Source organism: Urocitellus parryii, chromosome 5 (assembly GCF_045843805.1).
Source record: "Urocitellus parryii isolate mUroPar1 chromosome 5, mUroPar1.hap1, whole genome shotgun sequence".
Classification (NCBI taxonomy): Eukaryota; Metazoa; Chordata; class Mammalia; order Rodentia; family Sciuridae; genus Urocitellus; species Urocitellus parryii.
The window spans coordinates 57848352-57861818 of NC_135535.1; the positions used below are offsets into that span (position 1 = coordinate 57848352).

The 13467-nt window shown below is 52.7% G+C and overlaps 3 protein-coding genes across 10 annotated transcripts; 2 read left to right on the forward strand and 1 right to left on the reverse strand.

The window, feature by feature from the left end:
- Positions 1 to 80: 80 nt before the first annotated feature.
- Mbd6 (methyl-CpG binding domain protein 6) lies at positions 81 to 9151 on the reverse strand. Of its 7 annotated transcripts, XR_003301659.1 has the most exons (14): positions 7182 to 7381; positions 6088 to 6151; positions 5763 to 5899; positions 5360 to 5462; positions 5067 to 5229; positions 3781 to 4830; positions 2951 to 3612; positions 2526 to 2679; positions 2176 to 2345; positions 1650 to 2066; positions 1493 to 1560; positions 1211 to 1274; positions 562 to 1056; positions 81 to 295 (listed from the first exon to the last, which is right to left on the reverse strand). XR_003301659.1 is itself a non-coding variant. In XM_077798279.1 (13 exons), the coding sequence occupies exons 3-13, from the start codon at positions 5873 to 5875 to the stop codon at positions 982 to 984; spliced, it is 3039 nt and encodes a 1012-aa protein (XP_077654405.1). In that variant the 5' UTR covers positions 5876 to 5899; positions 6088 to 6151; positions 9110 to 9151; the 3' UTR covers positions 81 to 981. The 7 variants fall into 7 exon arrangements, 6 of the variants coding, with proteins under 6 accessions (XP_077654405.1, XP_026254047.1, XP_026254045.1 ...); XM_077798279.1 differs by lacking the exon at positions 7182 to 7381 and adding an exon at positions 9110 to 9151 and having other exon boundaries at positions 81 to 1056; XM_026398262.1 differs by having other exon boundaries at positions 81 to 1056; positions 1493 to 1545; positions 1650 to 2063.
- A 170-nt stretch (positions 9152 to 9321) lies between these two features.
- LOC113189505 (DDIT3 upstream open reading frame protein) lies at positions 9322 to 12830 on the forward strand. 2 transcript variants are annotated; one of them, XM_026398316.2, is made up of 3 exons: positions 9322 to 9438; positions 12033 to 12080; positions 12672 to 12830. In XM_026398316.2, the coding sequence occupies exons 1-2, from the start codon at positions 9376 to 9378 to the stop codon at positions 12072 to 12074; spliced, it is 105 nt and encodes a 34-aa protein (XP_026254101.2). In that variant the 5' UTR covers positions 9322 to 9375; the 3' UTR covers positions 12075 to 12080; positions 12672 to 12830. The 2 variants fall into 2 exon arrangements, with proteins under 2 accessions (XP_026254101.2, XP_026254100.2); XM_026398315.2 differs by having other exon boundaries at positions 9336 to 9438; positions 12033 to 12076.
- Ddit3 (DNA damage inducible transcript 3) lies at positions 12050 to 13408 on the forward strand. The gene is made up of 3 exons (XM_077798392.1): positions 12050 to 12080; positions 12672 to 12829; positions 12916 to 13408. Exons 2-3 carry the CDS (start codon positions 12692 to 12694, stop codon positions 13282 to 13284), a joined length of 507 nt encoding a protein of 168 aa, XP_077654518.1. The 5' UTR covers positions 12050 to 12080; positions 12672 to 12691; the 3' UTR covers positions 13285 to 13408.
- The last annotated feature ends 59 nt before the right edge of the window (positions 13409 to 13467 follow it).

A 13467-nucleotide genomic window follows, 5' to 3' on the forward strand; every position in this document is an offset into this window, starting at 1 on the left:
CTCTACTGAAGACGGATTTCAGTTGTAACCTGTTCTTACCAAAGAACTAAATAAAAAAAAAAAGAGTACAGAGCCAGAGCCAGAGTTTCAAAATATTCTCATCTGTTAAATTAAGAGTGTCTCCCATAGAAAAGCAGTGGAGGCCCCATAGGGCAAGTACAAAACAGAATTAAAACTCCCAAGGGTCTTGTCTTTACAAAAGAAAAGGCAGGAGGCAGCCCCTGGACAGCTGGTCATGCTGGCCGCTCCGGTTGGACCACGTTGCATAATCCTCAGTCGCATCATCACAACGTCTCTGAGCATTTTGATTGGGGAGGGGGGGAGAAGGGGCAGTGTAGTGTGTATGGGAGGAGAGACCCAGAGGGCTCTCTTTGCCCCTTTACCCCCTTTTTATATCCCAGAGGAAAGTAGAGGGAACCTGGCTACACCTTGAAATGAGGCTATGTGTTTCAAACCTGGGGACAAGGGTAAGAGGGGATCTGTGCTTTGAGCAACCTGAGCCAGAGGCAGAGGGGTGTTGGAGAGATGAGGGGAAGATGCATGATGCTTATTGCTTTGTACCTTTCACTGGGAAGGAGGGCAGCAGCCAACAGTAGCTCACAGGTTTGTAAACTGAGCCTGCTGGCTTTAAGAAGGGAGGCAATGAAGTCGAATTAAATATAAAAGAGTCATTTGTGCAAAAATAACTTAAATAAAAGACCTGGGGAAGGGGGTGTTCCCCTTAGCGCCTGGTGAGGAGAGGGCCATATGCTACCCCCCCAGGCCTTTTCAGTGACATGGCTTTGGGGGGGAGGGGATGAGCTTCCCTACCCCCTGCAATGGCTCAGGATGGGATTATAGGGGAAGGGGTTGCATTTGTGCTCTGAGTGGGGAGTAGTGCCCCCACCCACTGTCCACAGGTGCAAGTGGCTGGCAGGGACTCCCAAGGCTCAGCACTCAGCTCTCCCCAATCAGGGTCAGATCCAGCTCCAGGTATGGCTGCTATGGGGCCAGTTTCCTCCTCTTGTTTTTGGCAGGACGGCCAGGGCGGGCCCGGGGAGGCAGAGGGACAGCCGCCTATACCAGAGGGGAAGTTGAAAGAAGAAGTGATCAATCACCTAGGTATAAGGAAGTCTTTTATTTTCTCCCCATTCCCTCAAGCCTCCTTTCCTCCTGTCTCATCTCTTACATATTCCTACCCATATCCACACCTACCCAAATGCACACTTACTCGGGTTGTAGGGCTGGGTTCCAAGGTAATATCCTGGCGGGAGCTATTGCTGTTCCGGGTAGGGCTGCAATAAGGGGCACAGATGATCAGGAACAGCTCCCCAAGCACCAGGTGAATTTCAGAAGGTTGGGTGGGAAACTTTCTACATTTGGATAGTAAAGGCATAATATCCTTATTCATATTCAAATAAATGTCTGCCCTTTTTGAAAACCAAGACACTATTTGGACATTTTTGTAATCCCAACAAGGCCAGGCCAATATAGGGGTGGGCCTAACACTCACTTGTATTTTCTCCTCCGGCCACGACGAGACTTTCTGACTATCCCCAGGGGCACCTGAGAAAAGATGGACTGTGTGTATGGGAAAAGTGAGAAAAGGGCATGGGGGTCCCAGGCTTTCCTCAGAGACCCTGAGCTGGGACCTCCCTCACTGCACTCACCTTAAGGTCCTCAGAATGGGGCCCAGGAAGGGGTGGATCCTTAGGCTCAGCACCCCCTTCAGCCAGCTCCCCATTATGCTGCCAGTGGTGGGTCCTTCTTGGGGACCGTTCCATTTGTCCATTGAAGCCACCACGTGTCCCCCATTTGAGGGCCAGTCGGCTAGGCTCCCGCCGGCTGCCAGGCTTTCGGCCCCGGCTCGGCCTGGCCTCACCATTAATGCCCCTAAGTCCCCCTCCTCCCCTCCGGCCCCGTTTCCCTGACCCCCTCCCAGTGAGCAGCTCAGGGACTGGGGGGTCAGAAGAACCATGGGGTGGGGCTAAGGCACTGAGGGGAGGCCGGGCAGGCTCTGGTTCAAGGGCTGAGGTGGGACTCTCGGGGGGCAGACAGGGGGCTTCTGGCTGCTCTGGAGGAATCTGCTGGCAAAAATAAGATCTCAGTCTCAAATACAGTCCTCCTTATTTGTAACTCAGCCCTTAATTTCCAGTTTTAGGAAATTTTTCTGACAAATACCATCCCTGCCCTCACCTGGAGACTCTGTAGCAGGCAGGCTAGGGGACTAGAAGCCTCTGAGAGGGGTGGAGGAGCTCCCCCCCCAGGGAGGAGCTGCAGCCCCAACTGGCCAGAGAGAAGAGAACCAGGAGGCTGCAACAGGCTGGGGAGGGTTCCAGGGCTGCTGGTTAGTGAAGACAGGTCACCTGTTGAGAGATCATAGTCAGGGGTCCCTCCCTAGGCAAACCAATTAGGCTAAGCAGATCCTACTATTTTCTTCAGGCTTTACCCAGTGGGTCAGAGAAGTTCTTCCCCAATCCATCCAACCTCTGCTCCTAATTTTTATTGCTCTCTTTCACACCAAGAGTCCTCCCCTTCAGACTCACCCAGCAGGCTGGCACTCAGCAGAGGGCTAAGGAGCTGGGGGGGTCTCCCTGAGTTGGAGGGGGCCTTGCCCAGAGAGGAGGCCCCCGGGTCAGTAGTTGCCATGGTGACACTGGAGGTAGGTGGTCCAGGTTGGGGGGCACTCAGGACACAGGGCTAAGAAAGAATGGTTATTGCACTTAACATTTGTAAAGTGTTCACAGACATACTACTTTCTCATACACACAACCTGACTGAAGCTCAAGTGAGGCAGGCTATGCTTAATACATTTAGATTACATTCTTCCAGCCATCCTCTCCCCATCCAGACTAAGCTCCCCCGAAAACATCTGAGGAAGAACTCAGGTATGAAACTGAAAGCCTTTGGTTCCCAGAGCCCATTTGATTCTATTTCTTGTTCTACCCACCCACTCACCCCCTATTCTCACCTGGGGGGGTGTCCCCGAGGGGGGATCCAGGCTGGCAGCCAGCAGCGCGGAATTTAAAGCTATGAGGGTAGGGGGGGCTGAAAGGGGAGGGAAGAGCAGGGGGGGGAGGTCTCCCAAACCTGAAAATGGTTCCCCACTCGGACCCCCAGCTCCCTCTGAAGATCCCTCCCCATCCCCAGCTGTGGGGCCCAGGGCCAGCAGGGGCAGGAAAGAGGCAAGGAGGTTGCTAGGGGGTGCAGAAGGGGGTGGCAAAAGGTCTGAGGGGGGTGGTGGAAGCAAGGAAGCTACCAGAAGGGAAGGCCCTTCAGGCTCGCCTGGGGCTAAAGGGGGGCCAGGTCCACCTGGGGGGGGTAGCAGGGGTTCAGGGGGAGGTTGTCCTCCTCCCCCAGCCAGCATGCCAAATAAACTGTGGCTGAGCAATGGAGAAGGTGGAGGTTGCCCCAGATTCAGAGGGAGAGGCAGGGCCCCCAGCATCCCAGGGAAGCCAGCTCCACTCAGCGCCAGGCCCTGCTCAGGACTGGGGAAAGGGAAAGCCTCCCCACCAGACAAGGGAGGCAGAGGGCAAGCTGGGCCTGCCCCCATCCCCAGCCCTTCAGATGGGCTTTGAAGCACAGGGCTAGGGACTATGGGGGCTTTGGAGGCAGCTGGTGGGGCAGGAGCACCTGTAAAAGAATAGAAATTCAGCTTAAGGGAGGCCCTTTTCTCCCAGCAAAGAACCCAACCTCCCTGCCCCAGCCCAGAAAACCACTGAAGAGCTCTCTAAAACTTTACTCTAAATGCCCTGGCTGCCTCTATCCTCCAAGGCTGAGGAAAGGTTCCATAACACTCACCTGGCACACTGCTGAGGCTGCCACTGGTGGTCCCAGGCAGGGAGGGTTGGATGGGGTGCCTGGGCTGGGGAGGGCTCCCTGAGGAGAGGGTTGGGGGAGGAGGAAGGTGTGCATCTGACCCCAAAAGGTTAAAGCTTCCATCAGAGTGGGAAGGGCCAGGGGTGGGGAGTCCCAGCAGGGACAGCACAGAAGGGAGAATTGGTTGGGATGGCTCTGGAATAGGAAAGGGCGGGGGAACAGGAGCAGGGGCCCGAGGACGGCTCCTTCTAGGGTTTTGAGGACTACCCCCTTCAAGCAATCGCAATACAGTTGGGGGTCGGCGGGGACGACGCTGAGAGGGACGGGGTGATGAGTGGGAAGCTGAGGGTGCCTGGGCACGGGGCCTTCGGCCCTGTAAAGTGCTGGGAGTGGGTAGTGGGGGATGCTGTGCCTTGGCCGCTGCAGAGAGTAGGCTGCTAGCAAGGAAGGGGGGTGCCCCAGGCCCCTCCACAGTGGGGGCCCCTCCCAGGGGTCCCAGGACCAGGGGCAGGTGCATAGTGGCTGAAGACACTGGTGGCTGAGTAGCAGGGCCAGGGGGGCCAGAGGGGCCAGGGAGATTATTGCTTGGGGGCAGGGGAGGGGGTGTTAAGGCATCACTACAGTGGAAGAGAGGAGGGTCTGAGGGTGGTGAGGAAGAGGCATGAGGGGCTGGAGGAGAGCCCAGGTCAGAGGGCACCAGGCTGGATCGGAGAGTGGTTCCCCAGTTGTAAGAGGGGGCATTCAGGCTAATAGCAGGTGGAGGAGGTGGGGCTGGAGAGGGGGCATTGCCCCTTGGGAGAAAACAGGGGCTGCTGCTGCCCCCAGAAGGAACTGGATCAGGAAGCCTTGGTGGTGGGAAGAGTCCCCCCGGGCCTGCTAGAGATGGGAAGGCCTGGGGAACTGAGGGTTGCTCTTGGGGAAGGGAGCCAGGACCCCCATTAAGTGGAGTTATAGAAGGAACTCGACAGGAAGGACGGGTAGAGGGAGGCCCTGGGGACACAGTGTGGAACATCTGGGGGCTTGCTCCCTCTCCTGCAATAAAAGAGAAATGAAAGGTCAGCCTGCAGCTTCCCTTCTAAAAACTTTATTTTCTATTTTTCAGTCCCATCTCCCCCAGGTTCCCAACGTCCCCTGCTCTTTTTTCCACTAAGCAGCTCCTTACCTAACTCCATCCTTCTCCGTGTAACCTCTCATTGAGCCCCTCCCACCATGCACCTTCCCCACCCTTAGGTTTTCCTCAGTCTTTGGTAAAGGATCAAAAGACTCACCAGGAGAAGAGTGTGAGCAGGTGGTCTCCATGCTGCGGTACAGAGTTGCCATAGCAACAGCTTTCCGCCGGTGGTTGCACAGCTTGGTCATGTCCTCCTCTGATGCTGGCCCCACCCCAGCCCCACCCAGGGTCACCGGGGCCAAAGGGTCAAAGTTGAAAACCTGTAAAGTAGAAGGCAAAGACAGCAACCCTGAGGGGATGGAATATGTGAGGAGAGCTACCAAAGTCAGTTATTTGCATTAAGTCTTTTGGCTTATCCCTATACTCTATTCAACCCCTCACAACTCTCACCTTAGGGACATTGAGTGGACACTCCAGACCGCACTTACAGGTCCCATCACTGAGGAGGTAGCTCCGGGTTTGCTCCAAGGAAGACAGCTCTGTGCCACTTGGGCTGGGAGAGGACAGTATCAGAGAATATCAAGTTAGCTGACAATGTCTCAGAAGATAACTCCCTGAAGGACAGTTCCCAAGTAAAAAAAAAGACTTTCCTAGGAAAGGCAGAACATAAGTGATATGAGAAGAAAAAAGGGAGAATGATTCAAAAGCTAAGAAATAACAGAATAAAACAGAAAATAACAAAATAACAGAAATAACAGAATAAAAATGCTGAAGAGCTTTGAGAAGAGGGGTGGGAGAAAGAAAACCCAGGCAACTAGGCAGATAGGTCTTGGAGAACTTTGAAGATCCACACCTGATATAGAGCACAGCACCCTCTCGTACACAGCGCTGCCAGCCGATGGGGACAGATGTGGCCACAGGGCCCCCAGCTCTGTCTGCTCCACTGCTCTCATTGCCCCCATTCATTGTGTGTAATCAGCTCCCGCGTGCCTGATAACACAGACATCCATGTGGGCATTAGGAGGATTAAACTGGGCTAGGCACCTGAGGAAGGACTCCCATAAGGCAAAGGTTGTGAGCAGACCCAAGGAAATTCAAGGGAAGTCTCAATGGCAAGGGGAGTCCCTCAGAAAGCTGGAAGGGAGAATGAGCAAGAGTTCTCTTCCATAACACTCTACCTGAACATTTCTGCAAACATTGTGGGGTCCAGTCTAAAGCCGGGGCTGCCAGCTTAGCCCACACCTGCAAACATAAGGAGTGAGAAGGGACTGTCAGAAATCTGCCCAACTTGAGAGCACCACAGCCCAAGACACTCTCAAGGAAAGATCCTTAATAATGTGAGTAAATGCCTATAAAGATCTCAGGGATCTGCTGGCCAAGTCCACAACCATCCTTTTCAAGCATAGTCCCTACAAGGCAGAGGATCAGTGCCTCAACTCCAACGGACCAAAAAATCATAGCCTCATTTCTAGACATATGAAGGGCCAGGCCCCTTTATCCCATTAGGGACACTTTTGTGTGTAGAGTGTGGGCAAATTCCTATAATGACAGGCCACTAGGAAGTTTCCCAGTTTCTGGCCCCTGCTGTTCCCTCCCCAGGAAGATCATATAAAATGCAGACTGTAACGCCACAGGTTAACTAGACAATTGCCCAATTGCCAGCTGGGGTGGTACCAGCAAAGATCCCCCATACTAGATCCATCAGACAATCACTGATCTAGTTCATTTGGGGTTTGAGAGAGGTTAGAATCACAACTCTGTCTTCTCCCAGATCTTAAGAGGCTCCTGAATCTCCCTCAAGCTTAAGGCATGAGGGTCCAGAACCTCCTGTCCCGCTGGCCTCCAATTAGCTCCAAGTGACGTTCTCCTCTGATCTGTAGGGATGCCCCTCAAACCTACAAGTATTCTCCCCAACCTCTCCATCGCTACCACCCCACACAGACGGCTTCCAAACTTTCCCTCTCATAACAAGGCGCCCTGTCACCCAGACTGCTTCCTTCAGCTTAGGGAGGAGGGGAAGGCGCTCGAAGTAGGAAGGAACTTGGGGAGAGGGCGGGCGGAGGGTGGGCGAAGCGCTGAGGGAGGTAGGTGAGGAAGGCAGAAGTCAGGCTGTGAGAGAGAGAAACAGTGAGGGCAGGTGAGGGCGGGGGAGTAGGGATGGGGCCGGGGAAAGGGGCCGAGAGGACGCGGAGGGGGCAGAGGGTAGAAGACAGGAGAGGAAAGGGGAGGGGAGGGGGAGGGGCGGGGTGGGGGGGCCGGGCCCCGCACTCACCGCGGCCCATGGTTCGGCCGGCCCCGCCCTGCGCAGTCGCGGCCCAGAGGGTGAGTGGGAGGGGGTGGGAGGAGGGTCGGTGGAGCCCGAACCTCCGGTACAGCCCCGGCCGGTCCTAGCAGGAAGCGCCGCCGCCGCCGCCGATCACCGAGCGGCCTCCCGCGCATGCGCCATAGGGGCCAGGGGCAGCCCTGGGGATTCCGTTCCCAGAAGGCACCGCGCAGGCTGCTGCCGCCGCCGCCGTCGCTGCCGCCGCCACCGCCGCAGCCGCCGCCGCCGCTGCCCGGACGGGAGAGGGGCGGGGCCGGGCCCCCGCCCAGCGGACAGCAGCGAGCCAACAGGAGGGGCTGCAGTGCGCATGCGGGAGCGCGCCTACCCCTCCCCCACAACCTCCCATTAATCCCCAAGAGAACAAACACCCCACGCGGCCCCCCCCGTCCCCCCGCCCCCCCGCCGTCCGCGGAAGGATCTGTGCCTCTTCCCAGGCCACCGGTGGCCAATCCCAGCCTTCCTCGGGGAGGGGCCCCTTCCAACGCCACAGTTTGTTGGGGGAGCCAGGAATGCCAGATTCGGGCGGGGCAGGCCCCAAAAGATGAAAGTCGCGACTTGCCCCGCCCCGCCCCAAAGGCTTCCCGAGTAGTGTGCTGGGACTTGACCCGCCTTCCCCAGGTCAACATGTCACAACACGACCTCGGCCTGTCAAGTCACATGACCTCTGCCTGTCACTGACAACCTGGTCTGTCTTTAGGCCAGAAGAGACCATCTGGTCCAACCAACCCCCACCTCCATTTACAGAAGGGGAAATGGAGGTCTAGAGCAACGGAACAGCCTGGCCAAAGACCTGTCACTACTATACCAAATAGTCGCAACCGGCCTTGGGACAGTGTCCTTAAACAAACTCTGGTTGCCCCCATGAGGGTATGACAGGATATGTAAAAGGCCACCACATGGCCTGTTTTCAAAGCATAAGAAAAATATTTTGCATGGTGCTTTTTACTTTTAAGTTGTCTCCAAGTGCATAGTTCTCTCGTTTTACTTTCGCCACTCGTTATATTTAATTTACAAATGAGAACGTCAGGATCCCTGGGCAAGCGAGGGGAAACTGAGACTAGACTCTGGCAACCCAGTCGTGAGCTAAAAGTGCGTGCACGTCCCAGGTAGAGAGGTTCTACAGTAGAGGTCACGACCCTAGACACCTGGGAGGCAGGGCCCAGCTCAGCTCCTCAGCAGGGAGTCACAGGACTTGTTATCTGGGACAATGGAAAGGAGGGGTCGTGATCCTTGATGAAGGGCACCAGAGCACCAGTGGCGGGGTGGGTGAAAGCGGGGAAAACAGAATTGAATTGTTCAGATTAGGAACATGAATTCTAGAAATATCCAGGGCTAGTCAGAAACTCCAAGAATCAAGGCAAGGGTGCTTTTCTGAGAGAAGTGAAAAAGGACGACCTAGGGGGTTCCAGTACCTCGGCATATTTTGGAAATGTTGGGAAGCTAAAAGAGGAGATCCCTTTAAGAAGACTCCAGATGTCAATCTAGGTGGACGGATGCAAACTTTCAAAGGAGGAAGGTTCAAGGGCCGAAGTGCTCATTATCTAGGGAGGGGTCAAGGCAAATGGAAGTCCCTTATGGGAAGGTAAAAAGGGGGTAACGCTAGGTGACAGAATGGCAGTTCTCGGGGGAGACAAGATGCGATAAGCCTCCACAAGGCAGCCTAGGGGCGGCCACAGTTGAGAGCCGTTGCAGCCGTTGGGTGCCGTGAGCTGGCGCCCCGCCCTCTTTCCTCTCCCCCACCCCCCGTACCTCCCACCACCCTCGTGGTCCCCTGCGCGTGCGCGCGCAGACACCGGTTGCCAAACATTGCATCATCCCCGCCCCCCCATCCTCCCCTCCCCCCTTCACACTCCCCTCCGCGCGCGCGCATGACTCACCCACCGCCTCCGCGAAGCCTCGTGACCCAAAGCCACTTCCGGGTCCAACAAGACATCGACCCCCAAGTGGGAGGTAGCGATGAGGGTGGTGCTGCAGAGCTGCTGAGTGGCGGATATGAGGGATGAGGCGGAGCCAATGCCGGCGTGCCGCTTTTTGATTGGTAAAATTCTGGATCCCGCCCATGGGAGGAGGGCAAGGCCACCATAAAAGATCCCAGCTCCAGGGTACGAGGTCAGAAGCTTGGGTGTAAGACGCAGAGCATATCATGTTGAAGATGAGCGGGTGGCAGCGACAAAGCCAAAATCAGTTCCGGAACCTAAGGAGAAAGGCGAGTATTGACTCCCTATCCACCCTTTACCTTTCCTTCCTCGCGAACATCGGTTGTTCCCTCAAAAGTTGGGCGTCTGCTCTTTACGATACGGGTCCATGCCCTGCCACAGCGATCTTAGGAACCATTCGAGGGTTGGGGAGAATTCTTTATTCAGGAGTTGTGTTTACAGGCAGGCCCCTCTTAACTTTGAGCGATAACGTCACCCCAATCCTTTTCCGTTTCTGTGATGAAGGATCCCTGCTGCCCTCGGGAAATTCATTCTCTCTCGTAGCCGATTCCAGGCAACCTCTGTAGGCCTGTCACGAGAGGCGGGGCAGCAGGACACACCCCTGCTCTGAGATTGGGTGACCTGTAGCTCAGTTCTGTATCCGCCCTTTCGCCATTGCGGGCATTCTCCCTATCGCCGCCCCCCCACCCTCAGCCCTGTCTCAACTACAGCACCTCCAGGGGTCAGTATGTCCACTGAGGTAGCTGGGGATCCTGGACTCTGCACACAACTTTTGGAGAGGAGGGTTGCTGATGGACAGGGAGAGATGGGTTTTCCATTTTCCCCAGAGGTATCTTGGCCTCCCGCACAAGAGAGCAGCTTGGATCTTTCTAAAAGTGGGAAGCCCTTTAGGTTTTCCCTAGGGTATTCCCCTTCTCCTGGGATTGATCCCTTCCTCTCCCCCCCCCCCCACTCTCAACTAATCTCTGCGTAACCATTGCATCAGGCCAGCCCTACTGTTTGGCTTTGCAGTCCTCTGGCCTGGAGCTCCACTGCTGATGAAAGCCAAGTCCCCACACTAGAAGGCAAGGAATTGTTCCCCTGAGAGGACAGCAATGTAGAGAAATAATCGGAGCAATATTGCATCTCCAGTCTCGAGGGACAGGCAACTCTGGATTTAGTCCTCCCTATAAGTGAGATTGGGGCGGGAGATTTACATTCATTCATATACTCAATGAGCACTTACTATATGTCAAGCAGTTTGGGGCTCAAAGTGTATTTCTAAATAAGAAAAAAATATTCTGCAGTGGAAGCCATAATTGAGATGGAGAAAACTAAGCAGGAAAAAACAATGTTCAGGGTGGAGGTTAGTTTTTTATCAGTTGGCCAGGGATTGCCTCACTGAGATAACATTTAAATGAAAGGCCCTAAACCAGGCAAGTGGTGCCTGTAATCCCAATGACTCTGGAGGCTGGCCAGGAGAATAGCAAGTTGGAGGCTAGCCTCAGCCATTAAATAGACCCCATCTCAAAGTAATAAAAGGGCTGGGGATATAGCCCAGTAGTAATGCACCCCTGGGTTTTAATCCACAACACCAAAAAATAAAGACCTGAAAGAGGCAAGCCAGTGAGCCATGCAGATACTATGGAAGGAAGAGCATTCCAGGTGGAACAGCTAGAGCTTAGACCCTAAAATGGCAGTATGCCTGATATCTTTAGGAACAGGCCAGGTGGGCTGGAGTGAGCAAGGATGAGAGTGGCCTATGAAAACTCAACAATTTGTAGACAAGAAGCATATTCTGTAGGGCCTTGCAAGCCATTATGAGGATATTTTTAATATGCATGAAATTGGAAGTCATTGGAAGATTCAAAGCAAAGTCATTATTTAAGTTTTTAAAGGGCTGGGGATGTAGCTTAGTAGTAAAATGCACCATCATCATCATCACAAAAGGCTCTCTTGAGGACTGGGGTTGTGGCTCAGGGGTAGAGCCGCCTAGCACAGGCAAGGCCCTGGGTTTGATCCTCAGCACCATATTAAAAAAAATAAATTAAAGGTTAAAAAAAAAAAGGTTCACTTGGGGTGCTATGTTGTGAATAGACTTAGGGAGTGGTGGCAAGAGCAGAATGGGGAAACATTCTGCAAGGAAGTTTCCAAGGTAATGAGGAGAGATAATAGTAAATTGATCTTCATTTGAAAACAAGGGTGTGCCTATTTTTAAAGAATGAGGATTGCTGATTGGGAGGCCAGCTTTGCCAACTTAGTGAGACCCTGTCTCAAAATTTAAAAAGGCTGCGGATATAGTTAGGTGGTAGAGCCTCTCTGGGCTCAATCCCCAATACAAAAGAAAAAAATAGAGAATTTGCTAGTGCTGTGGATTGGATTGTCAAGTGTGAGGGGAGAGGGGATGACACCAAGATTTTTGCCTTAACCATCTTGAAATGGAGATGACCCTGGAAGGGAAAGGTCAGCAGGAGATTGTCTTTGGACTTAATATAAATGCCTGTTACACATCCAAAAGGAGATGGTAAGTAGGCAGTACATAACAGAGTTGAAGGTCCTAGACCAGAAATAGAAATGTACATTTGGACCATATGAGTGCAGAAATAGATTAGGAAAATGCCTTAGACTTGTTCTCTTAGCCCTTACTGGGCATGTTTGAGGGCTGTCTTATATTTAGAGAAACTGAGTTGGCCAGGACTTTGCTATTATGTAATCAGGACTACAAATGTCACATGTCACAACTAAATAAAGGAAGCAGAGCTCTCTTCTGTCCTTGGAAATAGCTATAGGACCTTTTACTATCCATATTCCACAAGACCAGTAAGAGGTTAGAAGAATCTGCCTCTCCTTTCAAAAATGGCTGACATTTCTCTTTGTTCCACAGTGTTCCAGAAGGAAGTGTATCTTCATACATCACCACACCTGAAAGTAGGTAAACTTCACAACTCTTTTTCCAAAACCAACTCCTAAGGAAAAGCTGCTTAGGCTCCCTTTGCTGGGATCCTAAGAAGTTACTAGAAGACCCAGCCTAAAGAAGGAGAGCAGGGTTTGAATCTCAACAAGCTTTTGTTGTCAGGCCATGTCTATCCCTCTAGCCTGCCCCTTAACAACATGGTGACCAAATCACTATTTTTAGAGCATTTCCTAATTGAAATCTGCTCTCAAAGTCAGCCCTAGCAAAGACGGTTGGTTTGCCTTGCTCATCTTCAGTCTCAAAGGACCTTTTATCCAAAATCCCCACACAGAAAGGAGCACAAATGGCCTGGTAATTGCCCCTTAAATGTACCTATAGAGTTCCCATGTGGGCTGAGAACTTTCATTAGGATCTCATAAGAATATGTGTTTGGGTAGCATCTGTTATCACTATTAATCTCTGCTATTGTAACATTAAAGCAGTCATAAACAGTATATAAATAAATAGATATGTTCCAATAAAACTTTCACCTACAGATCATTTTGCCAACCTGTGGTATAGACTTTGTTTGCCAAGTGGAACTTTTATACCGAGTATGTACTTTTCCAGAACCTGATCCAACTGCAGAGATGGCAGCTGAGTCATTGCCTTTCTCCTTCGGGACGGTGTCCAGCTGGGAGCTGGAAGCCTGGTATGAGGATCTGCAGGAGGTTCTGTCTTCAGATGAAAATGGGGGTACTTATATCTTACCCCCTAGAAACGAAGAGGTGAGAATGCTAATTCTAAAGTTGAGGGGATATTATCTTTCCTTTCTCTACTAATATCTGCCCTTCCTTTCCTCATTTCTTTGAAGGAAGAATCAAAAACCTTCACCACTCTTAACCCTGCGTCTCTGGCTTGGCTGGCTGGGGAGCCAGGACCAGCAGAAGTCGCAAGCATCTCCCAGAGTCCTCGCTCTCCAGACTCCAGTCAGAGCTCCCTGGCTCAGGAAGAAGAGGAGGAAGACCAAGGAAAAACTAGGAAACGGAAACAGAGTGGCCAGTGGCCAGCCCGGGCTGGAAAGCAACGCATGAAGGAAAAAGAACAAGAGAATGAAAGGAAAGTGGCACAGCTAACGGAAGAAAATGAACGGCTCAAGCAGGAAATAGAGCGCCTGACTCAGGAAGTAGAAGCCACACGCCGTGCTCTAATTGACAGAATGGTTAATCTACACCAAGCCTGAACAATTGGAACCATCACTCCCCAACTGGGGCCACTACCTACCTTACCCTGAAGTGGCTACTGACCACTTTCACACCAGTGTCAATGATGTGACCTTCAACACATGTCCAGTAGGGGGAAGGATTGGGGGAGACAAAAGCAAAGGGTCTCAGCTTGTATATAGAGATAATACATTTATTTATTA

What these genes read in the sequence shown, in the direction of transcription:
- LOC113189505 (XM_026398316.2), top strand. Translation starts at nt 9,376, where the DNA reads ATGTTGAAGATGAGCGGGTGGCAGCGACAAAGCCAAAATCAGTTCCGG. An exon ending in TCCGGAACCTAAGGAGAAAG is followed by an intron (nt 9,439 to 12,032) that starts GCGAGTATTGAC and finishes TTTGTTCCACAG; the next exon opens with TGTTCCAGAAGGAAGTGTAT.
- Ddit3 (XM_077798392.1), top strand. Translation starts at nt 12,692, where the DNA reads ATGGCAGCTGAGTCATTGCCTTTCTCCTTCGGGACGGTGTCCAGCTGG. An exon ending in TACCCCCTAGAAACGAAGAG is followed by an intron (nt 12,830 to 12,915) that starts GTGAGAATGCTA and finishes ATTTCTTTGAAG; the next exon opens with GAAGAATCAAAAACCTTCAC.
- Mbd6 (XM_077798279.1), bottom strand. Translation starts at nt 5,875, where the DNA reads ATGAATGGGGGCAATGAGAGCAGTGGAGCAGACAGAGCTGGGGGCCCT. An exon ending in CAGCCTCAGCAGTGTGCCAG is followed by an intron (nt 3,613 to 3,780) that starts GTGAGTGTTATG and finishes ATTCTTTTACAG; the next exon opens with GTGCTCCTGCCCCACCAGCT. An exon ending in CCTCGGGGACACCCCCCCAG is followed by an intron (nt 2,680 to 2,950) that starts GTGAGAATAGGG and finishes ATTCTTTCTTAG; the next exon opens with CCCTGTGTCCTGAGTGCCCC.